The sequence below is a fragment of the Lampetra fluviatilis genome, chromosome 54, assembly GCF_964198595.1.
Source record: "Lampetra fluviatilis chromosome 54, kcLamFluv1.1, whole genome shotgun sequence".
In the NCBI taxonomy this organism is placed as follows: domain Eukaryota; kingdom Metazoa; phylum Chordata; class Hyperoartia; order Petromyzontiformes; family Petromyzontidae; genus Lampetra; species Lampetra fluviatilis.
In genome coordinates this window covers 7,725,852-7,750,989 of record NC_136328.1, presented here as the reverse complement: position 1 = coordinate 7,750,989, position 25,138 = coordinate 7,725,852, and the positions used below count along the sequence as shown (strand labels likewise).

At 49.4% G+C, this 25,138-nt stretch overlaps 1 protein-coding gene across 3 annotated transcripts in view; it reads right to left on the bottom strand.

Moving 5' to 3' along the window:
• Positions 1-25,138, bottom strand: part of MARCHF6 (membrane associated ring-CH-type finger 6) — a 33,817-nt gene that overhangs the window by 5,324 nt on the left and 3,355 nt on the right. The window contains exons 2-26 of one of the 3 annotated variants that reach the window (XM_078879683.1): positions 21,538-21,634; positions 20,399-20,472; positions 20,111-20,254; positions 18,014-18,086; positions 17,489-17,690; positions 16,525-16,666; positions 16,335-16,393; positions 14,532-14,564; positions 14,271-14,322; positions 13,574-13,632; positions 12,586-12,666; positions 11,197-11,265; positions 10,937-11,011; positions 9,044-9,178; positions 8,443-8,562; positions 7,731-7,831; positions 7,322-7,402; positions 6,959-7,096; positions 5,875-6,187; positions 4,757-4,826; positions 3,833-4,014; positions 3,135-3,269; positions 2,796-2,885; positions 1,639-1,771; positions 882-1,017 (exon numbers count right to left, since the gene is read on the bottom strand). In XM_078879683.1, the coding sequence (XP_078735809.1) occupies positions 882-1,017; positions 1,639-1,771; positions 2,796-2,885; positions 3,135-3,269; positions 3,833-4,014; positions 4,757-4,826; positions 5,875-6,187; positions 6,959-7,096; positions 7,322-7,402; positions 7,731-7,831; positions 8,443-8,562; positions 9,044-9,178; positions 10,937-11,011; positions 11,197-11,265; positions 12,586-12,666; positions 13,574-13,632; positions 14,271-14,322; positions 14,532-14,564; positions 16,335-16,393; positions 16,525-16,666; positions 17,489-17,690; positions 18,014-18,086; positions 20,111-20,254; positions 20,399-20,472; positions 21,538-21,634 (2,794 nt within the window). Of the gene's footprint in view, positions 1-881; positions 1,018-1,638; positions 1,772-2,795; positions 2,886-3,134; positions 3,270-3,832; positions 4,015-4,756; positions 4,827-5,874; positions 6,188-6,958; positions 7,097-7,321; positions 7,403-7,730; positions 7,832-8,442; positions 8,563-9,043; positions 9,179-10,936; positions 11,012-11,196; positions 11,266-12,585; positions 12,667-13,573; positions 13,633-14,270; positions 14,323-14,531; positions 14,565-16,334; positions 16,397-16,524; positions 16,667-17,488; positions 17,691-18,013; positions 18,087-20,110; positions 20,255-20,398; positions 20,473-21,537; positions 21,635-25,138 lie in introns of all 3 variants that reach the window. The other 2 variants (XM_078879682.1, XM_078879684.1) reach the window with 2 other exon arrangements.

Sequence of the window (25,138 nt, the reverse complement as noted above, 5' to 3'; positions counted from 1 at the left end):
TGCAAAGCCTAAATTTTACTTACGGTGTAATGTAAGACAGTTTATCAAGCTCATGCATGTTAAACTTGACGAATGTTATAACGTCAATCGAGAAATCAGACTTTGTTACTTTAAATATAACAAAACAGGTATTGTTACATTTCAATAAAGCCACCAGTATATGTGTGAAACGTATGTTGAACTTCTTTCGCACCGTACATAGCCAACCGTGCTAATCGATTGGCTACATACGAGGTGCAGTAATCGGTAATCAGTGACCAATTACTTTTCAAAAGTAACCCAACACTTTAAAGTACTCATTCTTTATTATTGGTCCTTTCGGTAAAGTCACGTAGAAGGGAAATCATAAAATAATACAAATAAAACAATACAATTCTCACGACGTTTCGATTGCAACACAAGCAATCATCATCAGGTGTGAAAACCACAGCAAGAAAATTTGAAAGAAGTGGCGTTTTTTTTTGCTGTGGTTTCCACACCTGATGATGATTGCTTGTGTTGCAATCGAAACGTCGTGAGAATTTTACTGTTTTATTTTTATTATTTTATTATTTCCCTTCTACGTGACTTTACCGAAAGAACCAAGAATATGAATCCCTGCAGTCACGAAAGCTTTAAATCGATGCTCATTCTTTATTGGGAGAATGGTTAGTGTTAGGGAGTGAAGCACATCACCTCTGCAGTCCATTACTCTAAGAGCGATCGCAATCCTCAACACGGACTAACTATCTCGAGATGCAGCTCACTGGAGTCTGTGCTACCCATTGGCCTAATATTCATCACAACGCCCAAAGCACAGCCGAGGCGTTGTGTCTACAATGTACGCCGCGCCGAGGTTTGTTCAGTGCCCGTTGGTCGCGACGGCGATCGTGACCACTCACTTGTCATTCTTGATGTGCTCGTAGAGACGGCGAAACTGCCGCAGCTGAGCTCCCAGCACGCCGAGCACGAGGCAGCCTCCGAGCAGGCACGGGTACACGCGCCGCTCCGCCAGCGTCTGTGTCTCGGCTGACAGGCCTGCAGGGGGCGCGCGGCAGGGGAGGTGGGGCAGCCGAGGCGGGGCAGGGGAGGTGGGGCGCAAACATCAACGATGCCGTGGGGTTAAACGATGGCAAGGAAGAGCAAGACTTACACGGAGAGTGGGCAGACGTAATCGGCTTGCAGAATCACTCGCAAATGAGCCCCACAGGCTCCACATGTAGCCACTAGGCACGTGATGAATTGATAAAAAAATGATCCTTACGCCTGAAATACATCCAATCATGTGCTATAGAAACTGATCACTTTCATTTCATGCGCGTTCTATGCAACCGTTTCCTTTGATAGACACTTGGAACGGGGCAGAACGCGAGAGATCGGAACAAGATGGAACGAGTGGGAACAGAAGAGGAGATAGGCAGTGCAAAGAGGCGTTACAATTTCAAAGACAGTAAAGACAAGCCAGACAGGACAGAAAGCCACACAGTACGTATGAGCCTGTAACCATGAGAAAGACGATACAAACAAGACAAATAAAGCATCCATCCTCGAATTGACTCGTGACTGAATCGTGACCAATTCATTGCATTGCATTGGCGGTGAATCGAGACGTTCCCCTCCCCGCATGACGACGCGAGAGCCCGGCCGCCACGCCCTCACCGAGCAGTGGCACGAGCCCAAAGGAGACGGCGTAGGGCACGCAGAGCGCGAGCAGCAGGGCGGCCGTCACGGGGCCCGTCAGCTCCAGCAGCAGCACGCGCATGTCCAGGTTGCGCAGGCCGTTGGCGTACACCTGCGCGGGGCCCACGCACGCACGCAGGGGGGCGGCAGGTGCGCACACGGGGCGGTCAGCGCCTCCCCCTCGAGGTGGCGGGCGCAGTCAACAGGAAGCCGCCGGGCAACAACAGGGACTGGCGCGCTCGACAACGCAGCAGCAGCAGACTGCTGCGGTGCGGTGGGCGAGATCACTCGCCCAACTAGTCACCCACCCACTCATTACACACAGCAGCATACTGCTGCGGTGCGGTGGGCGAGATCACTCGCGCAACTAGTCACTCACTTGAAGAGTCACCCACTAGCTCACTCGCCCAACCACTCACTCGTGACACACAGCAGCATACTGCCACAGTGCAATGGCTAGTTCACCTAACAAGGCTTATGTGGAGATTTATAGCGGCCAATTATTCTCAACGCATGTTGATGATAAATTTAGAGGAAAAATCCGGAGGAACCGGAGAAAAGCCCACGCAACCACGGACAGAGAACATGAAAAACTCCAAATATGCAGGTGTCAGGCTATGGATCGAACCCACGACCTCCTGTATACGAGGTAAGGTAGTTCACATCTCACTGCCGTGGCACCCCTGGAATGATTGCAAATTCACTGTGTAACAAAAAAATAGTTTTTTTGTTCCTGGGTAGTAAGTGTTATTTCCTAATTGTTTATGTCTCAAAAGTACAGAAAGTGGCTATTATTCCCCACAAACTTGGCTTTTGTGATCAGGACAATAATATTTTGAAATTGATCTATTTTCAATGAAAAAACGTGGTGTGCATTTGTGTCATTCCTTCACGTAAAGTCCTGGTCACAAAAGCAAAGTTTGTGGGGAATAATATCCATTTTATATACTTTTGAGCCATAAGCAATTAGAAAATAACACTTACTACCCAGGAACAAAAATCGTGTTACATAGTGAAATCATTCATAATTGTCAATCATTCCAGACAAGATGACTCCACACACTTTAGGCAGACAAGGCAATCGCGCGGTACTTGGTGAAAAGCGCGAAACGGACGCTGAACGAAGGTGCCATTACCTGCTCTATCGCAGCCTTGAGCCGCCACTGGGGGCCCATGAGTGTGATGGCGGCGACGATCTTCGTGTGCAGCACTCCGAGCGCCCAGTCCTGCGCAAAACACAAAGCATCGTCCATAAGAGGCGTTTGTGTTAGATCGCGTAAATATGAACGTGTCGTCAAACCTGCCGCCACCACCCGACACGGCCAATTAGTAAGGGTTGTCACGTAAACAGAACAGAAGTCGTCCTTCCCGCTCTTCTAGAGCCGCGAGTGATTGCGGTGCGGACGCGAGTCGAACTGGAACGTGACAACGCGCTCGCGCGTGCGACCGTCTCACGAGGGCCAAGGGGCACGTGCCTGCAGGGGAAAGAAGAGCGGCGTCTGGTGCAGTGGCACGCGGAGGGGCACCACGACCACCAGCTCAAAGAGCAGCCCGACCAGCAGGGGCACGACGCCCGCCAGCAGGAACGCCGCCAGCAGGGTCTTCAGCACCTGCCACAGCCGCCGCCCGCACGCGGTCAACGTCATGTGAGCGGAATCCAGCGTCACCAGCTCTAACGCCAGCACCAGCTGTAATGCTAGCACCAGCTGTAATGCTAGCACCAATGTCAACACCAGTGTCACCAGCTGTAACGCCAGCACCAGCTGTAACGCTAGCACCGGTGTCAACACCAGTGTCACCAGCTGTAACGCCAGCACCAATGTCAACGCCAGCACCACCAGCTGTAACTCCAGCACCGGTGTCAACACCAGCACCTGCGTCACCAGCTGTAACGCCAGCACCAATGTCAACACCAGCACCAATGTCAACACCAGCTGTAACGCCAGCACCAATGTCAACACCAGCACCAACGTCACCAAGTGCAACACCAGCGCCAATGTCAGCATCAACGGCAGATTCAGCATCGACCTCGTCTTCCAGTCGGCATTTCTTTACACGTTGTAAAATGATTGATCTCCAGCAACGCGGTAACAGAGGGGGTCCTCGCCACAAATCCGCTCGCGTGATGTCACGGCGCCTCCCCCCCCCCCACCACCCGCGCGAGGCCGCTCACCATGAGCGTGCGCTCCTTGAGCCGCTGCAGCAGCACGCGCCGGCCTTGCGGGGCCCACGATGCCAGCACGGTGGCGGCGCGCGCCGCCAGCCAGCACGCGTACAGCCCGCACGCTGCCGTGTACAGCTCGTGCAGCTTCAGCCCGCCCGCCCACATGCTCATGATGTAACGGCCTGCCAACACTGCAGCACGCGCACGGGACACACATGGGACACACAGAAGCAACAGTGACGGATGGAGCAAATGCTGTTAAGCGAGCGCCTACGAAGGCCGGCACGGCTTGCGAGGGCCTAGTGTGGCTCTAACACCACCAGAGACCGCATTTGCCTCTCAGTGCCCACCACGCCAGGTTACCCATATTCTGTGGTGTCAACCCAGCGAAGGACCAAGATGGGTGGGTACTATAGGTGGTACTGGCATTATGCATGTCTAGCAAATCTTACCTGGGATTGTTGAGATCGTGGCCGCAGTGCAATTAACCACATTGGCAATGCTAATACGACACGCACGTGAACGAGTGACCGAGTGCGCACGCGACACCACAATCGTAAAATTACGCGCTTGTGTTAAATTCAACACATGTCCTACACATGGCTGTGAATCTTGGACACTCTTCACCAAGTGATTAGAAGAGAACAGGCTTCTGAGATGCTGTGAATTCCATACGTTCCCATCGTACAAATGGAGCAATTCACGTATGTTGAACTTCCTTTGCACCGTACGTAGCCAATCGTGCTGATTGGAGGTGCGTGGAAAGGACAACAAACTAAACACAAAAAGCACTTCTATGGAAATTACTTTTCAATCTAGAGGGGACTAAAAGATGGGGGTAAAGGAAAATGTTGTCAAGTTCAAGTCCAAGTCAATTTAAATTTCGTTCACACACGTGGTGCTTTTCTGGCACAAATCCCCTCCCCGTCTCACCTGGCACGACGAGGCACGTGAGGCTGGAGGACAGCAGCGTCAGGCAGATGCAGCCAATGAGCAGGAAGATCTGCAGAGCAACACGGCACAAAAGTACTTGTGATACATTCTGCGTCTTCATTATGGACACATTTTGCCGTCCTTCCCCCGCACCTCCGATTAGCACGGTTGGCTACGTACGGTGCGAAATAAGTTCAACATACACGCACACCGGGGCTATGCACTTCTAAATCTCGATTGGAAACACATTTTTTTAGAACTGCTTTTTGTCTTTAGTTTGTTGTCTTTCCCCCACACCTACGATTAGCACGGTTGGCTACGCACGGTGCGAAAGAAGTTCAACATACGTACACGCACATTTGAGGTTCTGCCGACTGCCATCATCGAGCTCATCACAGTAAAACAGTTGAAAGTTGTAGCTCTCTTGCATTGTTAATCCACCGCTGGATGAGGGCCTTCCCACGCCATGCGGTTCGTGTTCGGGTTAGGCACATTACAAGGGGTGCCAAGGTGACGAGATGTTAACTACCTCGCTTGGTATGCAGGTCATGTGTTCGATTCTGACACCTGTGTATTTGGAGGGTGTGAGTCTCTCTCCCCGTGGGCACGTGGATTTTTCTCCGGGTCCTACGGTTTTTCCCTCCACATTTAGAATTAACATCACGCGTTTACAGCATTCGGCTGCAATACATTTCCACGCGACGATAGGCCACTTCGTTGAGCTAGCATTTGTGATAGCCAGGTCGCTTCTGAAAAAGAGCTATATAGCTCAGTGGGCATTACCTGTTAAAATACAAATAGTTTAGTTTTAAGTTTAACAATGTTTTCTCTACTCCTCTGAATGAGCGGTTGGACGATTGGTTGGGCGAGTGAGCGAGTGAGCGGTTGCGAGAATTATTGGCTGGGTGAGCGAGTGGCCAGATCGCCTCTGAAAGAATAATCGCGGGGTGGGCATTAACCTCTAAAATAAAATAGCTTAGTTTAATGAGCCAGTTTATTTCAGGCCAAGGGCTTGCGGATTAACGAGAGTGTCCCCGTGCAGTGACCCCGCTGCCGGTCCACCGCAGGGTTACAACCAGCGCAGCGCTGTCACAAGCGCAGAGCAGCGGCAAACGCACACGCAGGGGGAAGTGCAGGGGCCGCGTGTACGGCTGGAACTCGGTCGGGCCGCCCTGCTGCAGCATGGCCTGGTGCGCCGCGTGCAGCCCCTCCACTATGGGGACGGCGATCCCATTGCGCCCGGCAGCAAGGAGGGGCGGCAGCAGCTCCTCCTCCTCCGCCACCTCCTCCTCGTCGTCGTCTTCATCGTCGTCGTCATCGTCGTCCTCCTCCTCCCCGTCGTCATCGTCCTCCTCCTCCTCCTCGCGCGCGTTCTCGGCGTTGTTTTCGTTCTCCTCGTCCTGGTCTCCCAGGAGGTAGGAGTGAAGGTCCCTGTGGGTATTGGAGGCAAGCGGAGTCAATTTGCTTTTATTTCAACTCGACGCGAGCCCGGTACGTAGCACCGATCACAGAAGCAGAAGGGGGAGGAGGGCGGGGGCATAAATCTCGCAAGCAAAAGCCCGAGATCGACACAGCCGGGCTTGTTGAAGAGGGGCGGATTGGGCTCCCTCCCCTACCCAGGTGGGGAGCCCCTAGCAGAGAAGCGAAAGTTTATATGGGGGGGGAAGGTAAGGGAGAAGATAATGAACATAAAAGGGAAGAAGGGGGAGAATTAACAAATTTAATTTGAACGCCACGTGACAAACACTCCTTTGCAGCTCTGTGTGCGCTGTGCACTACGGTGTGTGCTGTGCAGTGCGCAATGTGTGTGCTCTGTATACTGCGTGTACTCTGTACCATGTGTGTTGTGCAGTGCAATGTGTGTGCTGTGTGTACTGAGTGCGTTCTGTGTACCGTGTGTGCTGTGCAGTGCGCTGTGTGTGCTGTGTGTACTGCGTGCACTCTGTATGTGCCGTGTGCAGTGCAACGTGTGTGTTGTGTGCTGTGCAGTGCAATGTGTGCTGCGTGTAATGTGTGTGCTCTGTACCGTGTGTGCTGGGCAGTGCAATGTGTGCTGCGTGTAATGTGTGTGCTCTGTACCGTGTGTGCTGGGCAGTGCAATGTGTGCTGCGTGTAATGTGTGTGCTCTGTACCGTGTGCGCTGGGCAGTGCAATGTGTGTGCTGTGTGTACTGAGTGCGTGCTGTGTGCCGTGTACACTCACAGCAAGTATGCGGCGGTGCGCGTCCACGCTCGGAGAAGCCCCTTGAGCCAGTGCCGCGTGTGGCCCTGCTCCAGCAGCGCCGGCAGCACCACCTGCAGCAGCAGTAGCTCCAGTGACAGCTCGCTCACAGGGGCGTCACTGCACATGCACGCACACGCACGCACGTGAACCACATACACACGTATAAATACACGGGCACAACAACCGCCATTCACCACTAAGTGGTGGCGACGTCACCGCGGCGCTTGTGCCATGCTAGGTGCACTTTGAGGCCACGTGAAGTGTCGAAGGCTCGCTGGCAGGTCACTGAACAGACCCAGGTGCCATGGGTTGACCGACTGAGATGACTTGAAGATGCACCACCTGTGCTCCCCACTGTGCCAATTTCTGCGTTTTAGCCGCCCGGCGTTGTAAGCGTCACTCCTCTGCCCTCCGTTGTTGCGACTGCCTCACACGAGCACACACAAACATGCACACACAGTAACCACAACTTTACACAAACCACAAACAAACACACACACGAGCAAATACAACAAACTAATCTGGAAGGTGGCTATGAGGATTTGATGAAGCGGCTGCTTTATACGAGACCAACTCTTGTCTGCATTTCACAACGACTCGCTTTGTCATCTTCAGTCTTTCCCTCGCACCGTCGCGGCACCCATCAAATTAACTTGTCACGCACGTATGTACGTTGAACTTCTTTCGCACCGTACATAGCCAAAACCGTGCCAATCGGAGGTGCGGTTTACGCGTACTTTCCCGGCGTTACCTGTACAGGGTGACGTTGTAGGGCAGGAAGCTCGGCAGGGTCCCCTTTATGATGCGGATGGGCAGCCACAGCATAAGCACGACGATGGAGCCGAACACAACCTAAGTGTGGGAGCAGCACACGAGAGAGAGAGAGACACACATACACACGAGCTGACACGTGCGGTCCCGTGACAATCCCGCGGCAAGTCGCGCCGTCGTGATCCCACAACTCCTGTGCGGCCACCGCTGCACCCTGGCGTTCGCATAACACCGTCTCGGTTTTGTAGCGAGCGAGTGAGTGCGCAGGTGTTGCAACTGCATCGGGGTTCACGATGAAGTAAGCGGTGGAGGGGGGGAGGATGGAATAAAAACTATAAACTATTTTTCTTTGACCACGTAAGGCCCACTGAGCAACATAGCTCTTTTTCAGAAGCGACCTGGCCACAAATTAGTGGCTTATCACGTGGAAATATACAGCAGCCAAATACTCTTAAACGCACATTGAGAAAAATTAATGCGACCACGGGGAGAGGGACATGCAGACTTCAAATATACAGCAGGCGTCAGGGTCGGAATCGAACAAACGACCTGCTGAATACGAGGCGAGGAAGTAGTTAACATCGCACCACCGGGGCGCCCTCATTAGGCAGGTGGCCCCATTTGATTTTGTTGCACCAGGGCCAGAGCCAACCACGCTACGCCACCGCGCTGCCGACGCAGGTGCCACTGACCGTGGACAGCAGGAAGCGGCGAGCGTGCCGGAAGAGCGGCAGGTGGATCATCTCCTGCACGGGATTGAAGTCCGGGTCGTTGATGTTGCGCAGGAACCACAGCACGCCCGGCCGCAGCACCTGCGAGAGGCGGGCGGTGAGAGGGACGCAACGACGGAGGGGGCGGGGGGGTCACAGGGCGCAGCCGACTTGGTGACGTCACGAGGTCCACCGAACGACCGTCCACCGCATCCGCACTGTCGCCATGGGACACCTTCCCTGCTTCAGCGTCCAAAACTGACCAACTGTGGTGAAATATGGTCAAACAACCCCCACAACCAACACGGCGTGGCGAGGCCTTCACCTAGCAGTGGATTGACAGATGAGTGAAATTTGACAAAATTGAGATCAAACATTTCACAAACTGGTGCAAACATTCCTCCACGTACCGCTATGGTCCCAACACAGCCGTCGCTCATCCCCCATCCCACCACACCTCCGATTAGCATGGTTGGCCACGTACGGCGCAAAATAAGTTCAACATACATACATAAAATACTGTGGCAGGGCCCTCCCTTCCCTCTAAACTCACGAGTCCCCCGCAACCGCCTCCTCCCCGCACCTCTCGCAGCAGCAAGACGAACGAGGCGAAGTAGAAGACGTAGACCATGCCGACGAGCCAGTGCAGGAACATCGTGGTTCCGGGCGCAGACTGGAAGCTGGCCTCGCGATCCTTCATGGTGGCGTCGAACATCTCCTGAAAAGGCGCACAGTGGCGGGAGATCGGAATCAGAATCTTCATTTAAGACTGCAAGAGGAATCCGATGAGCTATGAAGCTATTTTCAAACAATGTCCAGTGTGGGGCGGGTCAGTAAGCTACAGCGGCAAACAATACAAAAACACACGATAGAAGTGAAAAATATAGAAAATTAGTAGCAAGTCACGAAGTATAAATAAGTATTAAATACTTCAATATAAGTCCGATTTATCAAGATTTGGCAATGAAGCAAAACCAGCAAAATAGTCCCAGACCACACCAAGATAACACACAGCAGGAGTCCCTCAATAAAATGGCACATTAACACTGAACTATCGACACACAGGTATTGATCAGATGCAGTCACAAGGCTGACAGCACTGTACACGCGATGCGATGAGCACATGGTAAAGCCGTGCTGGCAGAGCCCGAGCACGGCCCGGACGCGCAAGTGGAAACGAGGCATGAGAGAGCGTGGTCCGACTCTGGGACAAAGTTGTGGCGTCACAGGGTTAGAGCACCGTGATGTCACACACAGATGACCCACCGAGTTAAAATTTAAAGTATGATGTTTCCAGGTCAAAGATATTCCAGACTTCGTGCCTGATTAGTGCACCTACAATGCTTGCAGTGCCAGATATTGTTGGCAAGACATCTCGAAGTGTCAGGCCTCAGGCCTTGGGAGCCCCTGCTCCAACGCCTCATTTACACGGCACGCTAACTGAGTGTTTCTAAAACTTTTGTGGCGACTGTATCCCTTGAATTGTTTCAACCGAGTACCCCCATGCCTGACCCAACATGGTTCTGAGAAATAATAGTATGACTAATCAACATCAATATTGCAACCAATTGTCCATTTTGTGAGGTATCCTAACTTGCTAAGTAACTGCAAGCGAATAAAACATTTTCAACGGCCACTCGCGCGCGTCACGTAATGTGTTCGTGCTCGCTGGTTACTCTTGGTAACCGCATTGTTTATAATCAATGTGTCAGACCCGTACCCCTAGACCAAGCTTGTAATACCCTGAAATCTCCACTTGCACATCTGAGCCGAGCCAGCAAGGGGCCAGCCAGGCATGGATAGTTTTCCGACGGCATATTACCGAGCAGAGCTGAAACCGAGCCGTGCTCCGCTGGCTTTTCAATCTCGCTGTGGAGTCAAGACAAGGTGGCTATGAGATGTTAACTACCTCGTCTGGTATGCAGGAGGTCGTGGGTTCGATCCCAACCCTGACGCCTGTATATTTTGACTTTGCGTGTCTCTCTCTCTCTGTGGGTATGTGAATTTTTTTTCCGAGTACAGTATTCCGTTTTTTTCCTCCACATTTAGAATCATGTGTTTTAGAGAATTTGGCTAATGCTGTAACTTTCCACGTGATAAGCCACATCGCTGAGCTATCATTTGTGGTCAGGTAGCTTCTGAAAAAGAGCTATACAGCTCAGTGGGCCTTACCTCGTAAAAAAAACGTAGTTTCTAGTTAAGTTTAAGCCGTGCTAGAGTCGGGGCTAATGGTGTGTTCAATGCGTCTGACGTGAGTCAATACGACCGCCCCTCCTGACCTCACCTTAATCCCTGCCCAGTGAAGGATTCATAAGTTTCTCATCAATTACAGAATTGCTCTTCTGGGGTCGGACGCGAGGTTAGCGTGTGGGAAGGGGTAGGCGTTTCGAGATGGGAGGCAGGGGGTAGGAGTGTGAAGTGTGGAGGTGGGAGTGTGGTGGTGATCAGAATGGGATCAGGTCACGTGGCCTCGTACCAAAGAGCAGATGTCAAGCCACCATCCGCAAACGAGAGGGAACGCTCCAATCTCCATCACCACCAGAAGAGACACCTGCAGTGTCAACAAACAAAAAGGGCCCATCTATAGATGCGACATTCATATCACCAGACATCCACCGTGTTCAAAAAGGGTCAGCAAAAAGGATCCGATTGGCCCAATGCAATTTGGGACAATTCGTAGAGTCGTGGAGGGAGCGAATCGTCGTTGTGCGCTCGTGCGTGCGCTGGCGCTGCCACCTTCACGACGATGTAGCAGACGCCGAGCAGTCGGCGCGAGCGCTGGAACCGCACGAGCGACGCCAGGCCCTGGAGGCGCCGTCAGGGAAAAGGGTAGCGAAGTGAGGGAGCGGGTGGGCGAACGAGCGGGGCGGGCATGCACGGGCAAAAGGTGCGTCGGTGTCAGGAACCAGTGGTGCAACTAGCGAGCGTGCAGGTGGCGCAACTGCACCACGCTTCACGAGCCGGAAGGCCCTCAAAAGTGATTTCCTGCTCAAAACGAGCATCGAGGCAGTGCTCATCTCTTGGTGACAGCCCTGAGCCGGCAATTGGAATTCCACATTCCTATGGTGACGGTGGGGTCTATCTTGAGGACTAATAATATTGATTGTAGATTTGAAGCTTTCGTGACTGCAAGGATTCATATTCTTAGGTTTTTTCGGTAAAGTCACGTAGGTAAAAAATTTAAATTAATAAAAGTAAAATAAAAAATAAAATAAATATCACGACGTTTCGGAGGCAACACAAGCTTCCGTCCTGAAGTCTTGAAGACGGAAGCTTGTGTTGCCTCCGAAACGTCGTGATATTTATTTTATTTTACTTTTATTAATTTTAATTTTTTACCTACGTGACTTTACCGAAAAAACCTAAGAATAACTAATATTGACTTCCCCACACAGTTGGTTCCCATTTTATAGTCTCTGGAGGGCACGAGAGGCCGAGTGAACCACCAATGTAGGATTTGAAGTCGCAACCTTCCAACCGCGTGCCGCTCGGCTCGACCGATGAGCCGTCTGGCTGGGATCTAAGTGTCAGGCTATGACGAGAGGGGGTGGGGGTCATTGGATAAGGACCCCCCCGCCCCCCTCTAATTTCTTGCACCAGGGCCCATACAAATTATGCTACATCACTGTAAGGAACGCTTGCTTTATGGCAGTGTTCTTCGCTCATGTTCAGAGGGGGGGGGGGCACTTTCGCCGATAAGACATCAGTCAGTGTGAGGGCCGCCACATATTTGAAACCATTGGGCGTTTGACAGCAGCTCGATAATAATGGGGGATGTTTTCACCATTTGTGTATTGTTGGGGGCTGCACGTTAGGGGGCGCACTAAAGGCCACCCAGGGGCTGCCTGTTGTCTGCGGGCTTTGCAATGAAGAACACTGCCTTATGGGGACACAACATGTAATACAAATCTAGAGTTGTTACCAAAGCTGGTTAATGAGCCAGTATCCTTTGCGCGTAAAGTGAAGACCACAGCTTTAACCAAGGACGCCCAAGTTTGACAACAGAAAAAGGTTATTGGTACCGTGCTAATGAAAACCTAAAGACGACACACACAAACGACGCAGACATTGACAGACACGGCACTTGCTGCTACGAGAGAGCCAGCGGCGGCTGAGCGAGGATACGTGGCAGAGAATGAGGGTGAACGCCAGCAGCACGTAGCCCACGATGGTGGTGATGAGGCCCTCAAAGTGCGACGCCTCCACCTGCCGGCAAAGCACATTTCCGTCGTGCCAATCAGACCAGGGTTCCTTTTGTCCGGAGTGATGCACAAGCAAACGCACCCTTGGGCTGTGCATTTCGGGCTGTCTAACATGAGTTGTGCCACGGTGCAAAGATGTTAACCACCTCGCCTGGTATACCGGAGGTCGTGGGTTCGATCCCGACCCTGACGCCTGCTGTATATTTGGAGTTTGCGTGTTCTCCCCGTGGTCGTGTGGTTTTTTCTCCGGGTCCTCCGGTTTTGCCCCTCCACATTTAGAATCAACATCACGTGTTTAGAGTATTTGGCTGCTATAAATGTCGACACGATAAGCCACTTCGTTGAGCTATCATTTTAAGCCAGGTCCCTTCTGAAAAAGAGCTAAAAAGCTCAGTGGGCATGACTGGGTAAACAAAATAAAGTTAAGTTGTCAGTTTAGTTTCAAGCATTGATAGTAAGAAAAACAGCCTTACAAGTTGTGCGGCAGTCACGGCCTGCTCTAGTGACGTCACTACACTGATGCATTCAATTTAGGCCTCGAATTCACCGCCCGTCCTCCCAAAAGGTTGCAATTGTAATTTTTTAGAGTGGCGACTCAATTTAAAGAATCGAGTCTTGCCTTGATTTTCCGTCTCATTTGTATTGGTGTTTTCTGCCTCATAAGTACTGTCTTAATTATTCAATCGGCCAAAATATTACATTTGCAAAAATGGTGCATAAACAGCAAAAAAACCATACATATGTTTGCCATCACAATTCTAAGCATGTATGTATTGTGAATGTAGGAATCGATTGTAATGACCGAATCATTACATGCCTGATCACAACGCCCAATTCACCATCTCGGATGGGTTTATTTTAAAAGTTTACAGAGAAATGAATGAATGTTAATGAACACTGAGGTGACTTACAAAGTCTTTAAATCCCAGGCCGATCACGGAAAAATGGCCAATGTGGTAAGGACAGAATGCTGTTAACAACAACCAAAGCACACATTAGATTTCGTTCATATACACACATATACGACACTTACATTAATGTATAGGCCAACAAAACTCAATGCCAAGAATCTTCTCAAACAAGCGTAGGGCGACGCTAATCACCATTGCATAACAAACCGGTGGTGGAAAATCCACGTTACTATGGTAGGGTGCAATGTAAGACATCCCTGCAGCTTTGCCAAAAAGCTGGTACTGTTCATATGTGGAACTTCTTTCGGATTTCATCGAAGTAGAAAGATGTTGAGCCGAGTCAACTCTCGACCTGGATTAGAACTTTTAACTTTACAATTGAAAGTTTGGTGTTTTAACCACAAATCACCACTTCCACAAGATTGCATAAATAAAGTATTTACATTTACACTGGTACACACTCATCATCGTTTATTTTATTAATTAAACAAAACTTTGCCATTTAGGCTTACTGTATTTTGGGGAAAATAGTTAATACTCATACAAATGGTCGTTGCCTTTTAATTGCATCTTTGTCAGTTATATTATGATAACTTCATTTTAAAATTCACATATTTTAAACATCTATGTAAATTTCGGATAGCACGGTCGGCAAACACATTTCTACAGGGAACCTGTTCGCAAGCGCTGCACTCACCGAAGACCAGAATAAACAGAGTGTTGAGCGACACCACCCAAAACACGTGCTCCTGCGAATACAAAGAGAGGAACAAGGTTCAAGTTAACAGGGCCTGTGAATTAAAACCTGACGAAGCTGAACCACCACTCAAAGCACGGGTGAGAGCCCAGGGGGAGAGTCACTGCTGTTTGGTCACCGACACAGGAGAGGATGAACTTTGTGTTTATAATGACGTGGTGGGAATCTTTCCCAACATGAGGACGAGCGAGTCGGTCTTACCAGGAATATGAGTGACCCATCAAGCCCCAGAATCTGCAGATAAAAGAAAACAAACAAACGAGTCACAGCGATTTCCTGCTCAAATGAGCATTGAGACGATGCTCGTTTCCTGTGCAAGACCCTGGTGCAGTGTTGACAATTTCATATTCCTATGGCAAGGGTAAATCTACCCATGTGGCAACCACTCTTGACTTCCCCACAAAGTGCATACTAATTTTATCAACCACGGAGGGATAATGGGCCGAGTCAACCGGCCCTGGACCAGGATTTGAACTCACAAAATTTTGATTGAGATCTGCTCGCTCCACCGCTGAGCAAACTACAATAAAACACTCATCTCAAATTCCTTACACATGTATGTATGTTGAACTGAATAGGAGCAGCCTCGGGCCAATTCACTTGGAACGCACCCGGATCTTGTGGGATCTTTTAGGATCTTTTATGCTAAGCTGGGTTGAGTGGATACTCCTTGGATGTATGTACGCTGAATTCTTTCGCACCGTACGTAGTGAACCGTGCTAATCGGAGGTGCGGGGGGAGAACAACTAAACACAACAAGCAATTCTAAAGAGATGAGTTTGTCAATGTAGGTGATTTATAAGTGCATCTCTCCCAGTGGCTTCCTAATATCGGAAGGAAGAGTGTTCCATAATCAACGTTTTTGAGTTTAGATTGCGTTATTTATAAATGTGTCGTAACCCTCCACCACCCGACACGGCCAATCAGTAAAAAAGTGTCACGTTGACAAAAGACAAATAGTTCACTGCTTTAGCCCACCGGTGTGCTGAAGCGTGAAACCACAACATTTACAATTTGAGTAGTACGACGTTTCGCTGGTAATTGCATCCAGCATCATCGTGGTTTCACGCTTCAACACACCGGTGGGCTAAAGCAGTGAACTATTTGTCTTTTGTCAACGTGACACTTTTTTACTGATTGGCCGTGTCGGGTGGTGGAGGGTTATGACACATTTATAAATAACGCGATCTAAACCCAAAAACGTTGATTATGAATAATATTGGTCGCGAAAGCCTACGTTTTAAAGATTGTTCCAGACGGCCACAGAAGTGTGCATCTGAAAGCACGCGATGCAGTGACTTGTCTTTGTTTGATGGTTAGCCAAAAGCCGCTGTGAGGATGACCGGAGTTTGCGTGATGGCTTATGCTCCTCGACGTCATCAGCAATGATTCAGCCGACTTAATATCACGTCATCTTAGTCACGATTCACATGATCACCTGGCGTAGCACTTTTTTGCAAGGAATTTCAAACTCCAAAACCCAATGACAAGACAGCACTCGTCTCCATCAGTGGCCCCGAGCCAGCAGCGGAATTTACACATTCCTATGACTAATCTATCAAAAGGATGGCCACAGATGATTTTTCATAAAATTTGTACTTATTTTAATCACGCGGATACATGTTTCAATATTCCATATTTAAGCGAGTGGTAACAGAGTGACATTCACTCTCTCAAAAAGGACACGTGGTGGTTTTACTTGATGCAGGGACCGTTACTCATTTGTTATTTTAACAGATCTAATTTCTTGCGAATTTTCACTTGTGGGATCTTACTGGCTGCTGAATTAATTAATGCCTTCATTCATTCATCTGAAGCAGTTGAAACAAGTTTATTAACCCCCCCCCCCAACCGACAACGCCGTCCGCCCAGCAGTAATAATCGGTACACCTCGGTAGTTTAATGGCAGGTCCCATGTGGAAGGCGAAAGTGTGGGTACACCCACCTCTAGCCAGCAACGACAAAGAATTCAAAATATCCTCTCTCTAGAGAACTGCACCTTACCCGTTCCCAGGTCAGCTCTTCGGCCGCTCGATCCCACTCCAGGGCGTTCCAGTTCATGTCTTCTGTGCAGCACACAAGGAAAATCCAATGGCGACATGACCATCACTGACGCGCATACTCGGTGCCGTCACCTTCCCAGGTCAACAACGAGCTCAAAGGTCACCCAAAAATTGGGAAGGTGGCCACCCACCCTGCGCATCGTTATTGGCGTTGTCGCCCGCTTGCTCTTCCTCCTCATCCCCTTCGTCCACGTTGTCCTCGTCCTCCTCGTCCTCGGCATCGGCCGGCAGAGCCTGGGCGACCCGGGCCTCGTCCGGAGGCTCGGGGTCGAGCTGGCGAGAGAGGACAGCGTGAGTGATGGCACTCGCGGGGCGTGGAAGGCGAGCGCGCCGTGCCCGTCGTGGCTCTCGCACCGATTGGGTGGGCACATCTTAATTCATCGATCACGACTGGAATTGTGCCATTGGTTATTAATCGGTTGCCACGGTGGCGAGATGTTAACGACCTCGCCTGGTATGCAGCAGGTCGTGCGTTCTATCCCGACCCCGACGCCTGTATATTTGGAGTGTGCGCATGTTCTCCCCGTGGTCGTGTGGATTTTTCTCCGGGTCCACAGGCTTTTCCCTCCACATTTAACATCAACGTGCATGTAGAGTGTTTGGCTGCTATACATTTCCACGTGATTAGCCACTTCGTTGAGCTATCATTTGTGGCCAGGTCGCTTCTCTACAAAAAGAGCTATATATCTCAATGGGCCTTACCTGGTAAAATAAAGTTTTAGTTTTTATATTTTTCATTACAATTATAATTGCAATAATAATGTGTTCGACCACCACAATGCAAGTGGTTACAACGCCTCTCTTCCTGTTTTTTCCCCTCGCACTGCCCCACTTTGGAATTCCCTCCCATCGCCTTTCCCCCCCCCCCCAAAGCTCTTCCAATAAACTTGCTCAATTCAAGAATCGTGTGTGAACTGTTATCCATCACAACTTTGACCATGCTTTTCTTGCTGGCTGCTTAACATGTTGGGTCTCTTTGGGCCTGTGCTCAGCAACAGAGTTAAACACTAAAATTTATCATTCTGTGTCCAATGTTGCTGCAGATCTAATTATCATTGGCCCTGGGTGCTGCGGGCGACGGCTAGCGCACTCAACCTGTTGTCCGTCAGGCTGCTGCGGCTGCTGCGGCTGCTGCTGCGGGTGCTGCGCGGCACGGGCGGCGAGGTGGTTCTGCTCGAGCCAGGGAGGCGCGCCACCGTGCATTATCTGCTCACGCAGCCACACGAGGCTGATGAAGGCGCAGAGCGTGCACGTGACCACCAGGCAGCCCTGCAGACAGTCCACCAGGATGTTCTCCCTGCAGGGGCGGGAAAACATCGGTGAACGACGGGAAGGGGGGGGGGAAGGTATTGCAAAAGAGGCAATTACGTTTCACGTGTCTCAACGGGATTATTTCATCTCCCGGGTAAATAAATTGAGTCACAGAATGACCGCCGGAAGAGGACTTCGCAAAACGCCTTCCGGAGTTGAGTAAGTTTGTGCCTCTTGTCCACACAAGGTGGCACACGTGATAAAATGCACTGCAAAGTGTGTTTTTTCCATGGCAACCAGGTGGCAATTTGCCTACGTGGTCATTGTTTTGCGAATGGTGATGAAGTGATGAACCACGGCTACACTCACGTTGACAACATGTCCATGGGAAGGGTGAGCAGCGAGCTCACGCAGCCCGTGAAGAGGCACTTGTATATCCGACCTGCAGACACACCGAGACAAAGATCCCCCGTGTAGCCTTAATGGAATGTTGGGGCAAGTGCTGTTAGCGAGCAGCTATGAAGGCCGGCACGGCACACGAGGGGGAGGGTGGCCAGCACCACGCCCGGCCGCATGTCTCCCCAATGGCGATGTTTACACACCACACCAGGTATTAATTTGAGGCTGAGTCGACCTATGGGAGGTCCAGGACCAGTTCAGATAATAGTCACTGGTGTTGGCTGTGAGCGGGAATCAAACTCGCGTCGCCGGGCTTGTAGTGCAGCGCGATAACCGCTACACGACCACTCCTGACAGAGACAAAGACACACACATACACACGAAGCATGAAGATTATTCCAGGAGGTTTGCACAGGAGATGTTTTGAAGACTGCTTGTGTAGTATCGTGTTGTATTGTGCATGTAGTAGTGTGCACGTGGGAGGAAGCTGGATTGCACGTTTGCTGTGGGGCTAGTTTAGTAGCTTGTCATTGTTTTGCATTAAATTTCTCTCTTAAATCCCACTGCTATTGTCTTGTGTGTACGTACATTGAACTTCATTTGCACCACACGTCGCCAAAGGTGCGGGGGAAGGATAAGGTCTGTAAAACACTACACCCATGTTGGAGACCTTGTTGGTATTGACAGAACGCCCACCTAAGCCTGGATAGGGTTACTTTTTAAATCCTTTATATTAAGTTCACTTGCTTTCTTGCTTGCGCGCTTACGACCGTGCAAATCTTTCGGTCGTTTTTTAACCCACTTCCCGTGATCCAATCGAGCTGACATTTTGCACACAGACTCGTTGTGCGTGACAATTTATTTTCGTGAAATTTTTTTTTCCAAAATTTTACACTTTTAGGAAAAAAATAATTTTATTTAATTACCAATTGCTTAATGGTGCCAGGCAATCATCTGACCTATAGGTGGCAGCCATCTCAAGCCAGAGGACGAGAGGACTCTAGCCGCCACGCATATAAAGGATTTATAGTGAAAAACTTTGTTTTTACGGGTTAATTTTTCCCTGTCCGTATTCTCATGTGGCTCTCACTCATTCCCCATTCATTTAAACCATTCATCATAATTTACTGTAATCAATTTCGCTTTCACCGATTTCACGCATCACAGGTTTGCCCCCATTGCGTCACTCTCATCTATTTCATACACCTAATCTCCACCATTACATTCATATGTACCATTGTTAATTCTGTGTAAAGCGCCTTACATAAGGCGCTATATAAATTATTATAAGATCAGGTTTGAACCTGGACAGTGCTTGGATGGGTGACCACCACACACCATGCATGAGGGCCCGCCATGCAAAACCAGATTGTCATAGGGCTGCAGGGTTGGGTGGTGGCAGCAGAGGGCGGTGTAGAAAATCCATTGTCGTACTGTGTGGTTCTATGCACCTATGTCTGTGCACCACACCCTCACCAATTTGCGCTAACCATTGAACAAAGACGCACGCTTTCAGATGCCTTCTGCGGCTGCTCTTACTTCCGATATCAGGAAGCCACTGGGGCCATGCACTTTCAAATCTAGATCGAAAATGCATTCTTTACAACTGCTTATTGTGTTGGGTTTGTTGTCCATCCCCCCGCACCTCCGATTAGCACGACTGGCTACGTACGGTGCAAAAGAAGTTCAACAAACGTACGTACTGGCCAGCGTGGTGAAGTATGTTCACATAACCTCACAACATGTATGGCCCACGTAGACTGTTGGGGCTAGTGTTGCATGCGAACACCTATGAAGGCTGGCATGGCGTACGAAGGGGTGGTGTGGTCGGCTCCACGCTTGGCTGTTTTTGTCTACCCAGCGCTGACCTGTGTGGTGAAGCATGTCTCATTAACCCCCATTACCTGCACGGCACGGGGAAGTCCCTCATCCAACTGTGGATTGACAAAAGGTGTGCACCTCTACACAGTTGTTGCGAGCGTTTGTTCTCGCAGTCGCTGCGTAGGCTTGTGCCGCGAGTTGTGCGACCGAGCATGGCGGCGCGTGCGTGCATGCGTGCGTTCGTACAGGCGGTGAGCGGCACGACCCCGAGCCACGCGAAGGCGACCAGCGTGTAGTGGAACCAGAACCGCAGCGCCGTGCCCACACTGGCCAGCAGGCCCGCCACCACGTCGCCGACTGGCAAGCGCGGCGGCATGTCCGGAGAGTAAACTGCACCAACGCGGGACACACGCAAAAACGTCTCGTAACGGGAACAATCTATTTGAATTCGATTCATTGATGCGTTGTCGTAAGGTGGATAATCACCCACGGACTAACGTGTGAAACGTATCGATTGTCCAGAGGCTCGCTTACTTGGCGTGAACGTGAAGCGGTGCTTGCACAGTTCGCAGTACTCCTTCCTGCTGTGCTTGAGCCATTGTAACAGGCTGCAACCACACGAAGACGGAGAAAGACAAAGATCACCCATGTAGCCTTGAACAAAATGATAGGTCAAGTGCTGTTAGCGACCACCTATGTAGGCCGGAACGGCGTATGAGGGGGTGGTGTGGCCTAAACTATGCCCGGATTTTTTTCGCCCCTGCTCAAATGCACACACTGCACCAGCTAAGCTTCGACTTAGGGGAGACCCAGGAATGGTTATTCGTCACCGATGTTGGCCGTGAGCGGGAACCGAACTCACGTCACGGTGTCAGTAGCGCAGTGCGTTAACCATTTCACTTCCCCTCCCCACACACAAACAATAAAGACAGAGATCGTCCCTTTAGCTTTGCAGATTGTTGTGTGCCGAGCGTGGAGACACAGAGGCACACATGAGCTCTCATGAGGTCGACATGGCTTTAATAACAACAGAGTCAGGTGCAAATGTTTGTGCAGCACACAGAGTTACTGTTGCAGGCTGCAACAGTAACTCTCTGTGTCAAGTGTACATTTTTTGGAGACCAGAAATAGGCCTCCCACCTACCGCGTGCAGGTCGTGAAAGTTATGTGACCACACTGCATCATGCTAATTAGTGCGGGTTGGTAAAGGTGGGAAGCGTAGATGTGGGAGCATAGAAATACAGGACAACACTAGATATTGCTGCTCTGCCCTCTGCTGCCCACCACGCAGACCCACAGATGCCCACAACAACCTGCTGTGCATGGCGGTTACTCATACTACTGCTTTTTGTGTTTAGTTTGTTGTCCTTCCACGCACCGCCGATTAGCACGGTTGGCTACGTACGGTGCGAAAGAAGTTCAACGTACATACATCCAAGGAGTATCCACTCAACCCAGCTTAGCATAAAAGGTCCCACAAGATCCCACAAGATCCGGGTGCGTTCCAAGTGAATTGGCCCGAGGCTGCTTCTATTCAGTCACTCGGGATAAGTTCTCCAGTACAAAACGTTCCCATAGCTTGACCACGCGATCGCACAGAACCTCGGCCCACACATCTGCTCATCCCCCCCACCACGCTCGGTAAAAACTCCCCAACACCAAAGGCAGCTCACCAGTCCTGGTGGATGAACTTGATGCTGCCCGTGCACACGCAAGGATGAAAGAGCGGCTTGTCCACAGTCCCCTCTGACCGGCACACCCGGCAGATATCTGTCGCAAACAACACAGCCACCGGTCATCAAAATGTTGATTCATCCTGGAAAAATCCGATGAGTTATGAAGCTCTTTTCCACAGCTGTCCACCAGTCAGAAAGTTGCAACAACAAATACGATAGGAGTGAAAAGTATAGGAAAGGTAAGCAAATGAATAAACGAAAACTTTACTCTTTTTATTTTACCAGATAAAGCCCACTGGGCTATTAGTTCTTTTTCAGAAGCGACAAAGTGGCTTATCGCGTGGAAATTTATAGCAGCCAAATACTCTAATCCAAATCTACAATGCGGATGTCAACTTGCCGAGCATTACGGCACCACTTAGCCCACTTGAATAGTGCTCCATCCCACAATTAGGTAGCCTCGTTAAACACGTTCTCTCTCGTCGGGTGTCAATACATCTCAAAGTCTGTCAAAACGTGTTTCTAAAATACATTACACGAGTCCCTCGGTTAAGTGACATCGGTTAACACTTTTTCTCGGTTGATGTTTCGCCTCCCATAGGACCCCATAGTTTCGACTAATGTTTACATTCTGACTAACTGCATGTTCACGTTCTGCACACGTGCGCTAATTTCGGCCAATTCGAGCGCTCGTAAGTGGGGCTGAGCCAGGCCCTCAGCCAAACAGCAGTGTCCATTTATGAGCGTTCAGACCTCGACTGGCTTTGTTAACGTTATGTTTTCTGTTTTGGCAGTGGAAACAGCTCCATTGCAGACTCATATAATTCCTATATTCGATTAACAGTTATTTGGGTTAACAGCAGTTTTCGTGGAGCGGATTAAAAAAGTTAACCGAGGGACTACTGTATTAATTCTAGATTTGAAGCTTTTGTGGCTGCAAGGATTCATACTCTTAGGTTTTTTCGGTAAAGTCACATAGGTAAAAAATAAATAATACAAATTATAGAAATAAAATAATAAATCACGACGTTTCGGAGGCAACACAAGTCTCCGTCATCAGGTGGGACCGTCACAGCTAAATTTACTGTATCAAGTGAGGAAAAATCCAAGAGGCAAGCTCTTGGATTTTTCCTCACTTGATACACCTGATGATTATTTATTTTTTACCTACGTGACTTTACCGAAAAAACTTAAGAGTATGGGTCTACTGTATGTTGAAGTGTGTCTCCCTGCTGCTCCTCCTTTTGTGGCCTCGAGACAGTAGTACAATTTCCACATTGGCATTACTGGGCTCAGAAAGACTTTGAGTTTTCACAAATGTGGACTCTTTTTATCATCCTCAGAGGAATGATGATGGGCTGAGTTTCCACCCCAAACAGGCCTGAACTTGCACCTTGACAATGTGAGTTAAGCACTAAACATGGCGAGCAATCCTGTACTCCACACTGCATGCTGTAGAACTGGAGTTCCCAACCCCCGGGCCGCGGACCGGTACCGGTCCGCGGCCTGTTAGGAACCGGGCCGTGCAGCAGGAGGTGAGCGGTGAGTCCGCGCGTGGCCCGTCCATCGATACATTTGCCACTTCCGTCCGCGCCTCTTTCCCACACTGCGCACTTGTCTCAGTCACAGTTTTGATAAGCCCACAAGCTCTAACCCCTAGTAGCCACAATGAGTAAAAAACAAACGTCGCTGGAGAGCTTCTTTGAAAAGGGGTAAAGATCCAATGATGACCCCCGTCCGTCCGTGAAAAAAATGCCTTCCACGAAACCGGTACCTGGTGCCAAAAAGGTTGGGGACCGCTGTTGTAGACTCTATATTCTCTATACTGTAAATACCAAATTCAAAGTATTGCGTGCCAAGACTATTTATTTGAAAGGTCACTGTTTGGGATGTTTGGCCCATTGTATTATTCAGAATAACTGCATGTGAGAGAAAATGCAGTGCCTGGAAGAGCCATGTGTTTTATACTGTACAGAACAACAGACACTCTATCATTCAGAAACAAAGCTGCTTTAACGGGGAACAATCTTCCACACGCACTAAGCCAGTCTCAACATAGAGTACCACGGTGGAGAGATGTTAACTACCTCGCCTGCTATACAGGAGGTTGTGGGTATGATCCCGACCCTGACATAGATATATATTTGGAGTTTGCATGTTCTCCCCGTGGTCGCGTAGTTTTTTTTCTCCGGGTCCTCCGGTTTTCCCTCCACATTTAGAATCAACGTGTGTTTAGAGTATTTGATTTCTATAAATGTCCACGTGATAAGCCACTTAGTTGAGCCATCAATTGTGGCCAGGTCGCTTCTGAAAAACATCTATTTATCTCAATAGTTTTTTGGTTTATATAGTTAATATTTTAGTACTGCAATTAAAACACACTTCCACAACACGCACAACTGTTCCAGCTCGAGCACATTCTATGTGAACCACTTAATTATGTATGTATTTATGTATGTGTTTGACTGGATGTGATGTTCATTGTAAAAATGTAGACTGAACAAGTTACAACATATGTAAACGGCTTGTGTACGTGTCGTCACGTGTTCGCTATGTTACGTGACAATCAACACCCTAAGACACCCTTGAAAACGAGATGTTTCATCTGAAGGGATTATTCGGGTAAAATATTTTTAAGTAAAAAAAACAGCTGAAATACCGATTGCACTGACGTAACATATGAATTAAGTGAAACTTATTTTGGATACCCCTTTCATGTTCAAATTAGTGATAGATGCCGTGCTATTGTATTTTAAAGCTACAATGGTTGGTTGACACTGCTGGACACGCACATCAACACAAAATCGAAAGGTCGCGAGTTCAAACGTCAAATGGAGGTCAACTCCACCCATCATCCCTCCACAGTCAACATAATGGGGCACCCGCTTTGTGTGGGGATAACTCCAGTGACTTTAAACATACAGGCTGACCCCTGCCACAGCAAAGTGGAATTTCCATCACTGGTTCTGGGTTTTCAACGGAGAAAAGAACCACCCTATGATTATTTGAGCTTTGGGTGACTTTGAGGTCATATAGAGACAACTATATTGTAATGAAAGTAAGAAAACACTGAAGTTGAAACAATTATGTAACATTTAAGAGTATTTCATCGCAGGTGTGATCTCAAACACAGCATCATAACAATCACAATCTTAACCAAAAACCCATTCAAATGATGCAAAACGCTTGCCGTGACTTAAAAGTTTAATGTCGTGCAGTTTCATAAATCCTGCGCGTGGCATGTCACACAAAGAACGGCACAGTTTCACAAATCCGTCCCGAGGTGAACTCGACGGTCTATCGCGTTGTTTGTAAGCGTTCCAAAGTCCCCTCCTGCAGAACACGCAACCGAATTGTTAAGTTGTTAAATTCCCATTAAGTGGTTTAATGTAAGAATGTACAATGCCCTACAGTTTTGGTGCACAGAGGCGTGTGCTCAGTCAGCGGGGCCACTGTGCCGATCAGCTAACCGACCTGTGGTTTATTGTCCAGACCCTGATGAGAATCAACTTCATGAGCATGACATGCCAAAAGGCCAATCTTTGAGCCTTATGATGCTGGCGGTCACGTCGAGCCTCTATGCAGGGGCTTGCAAGAC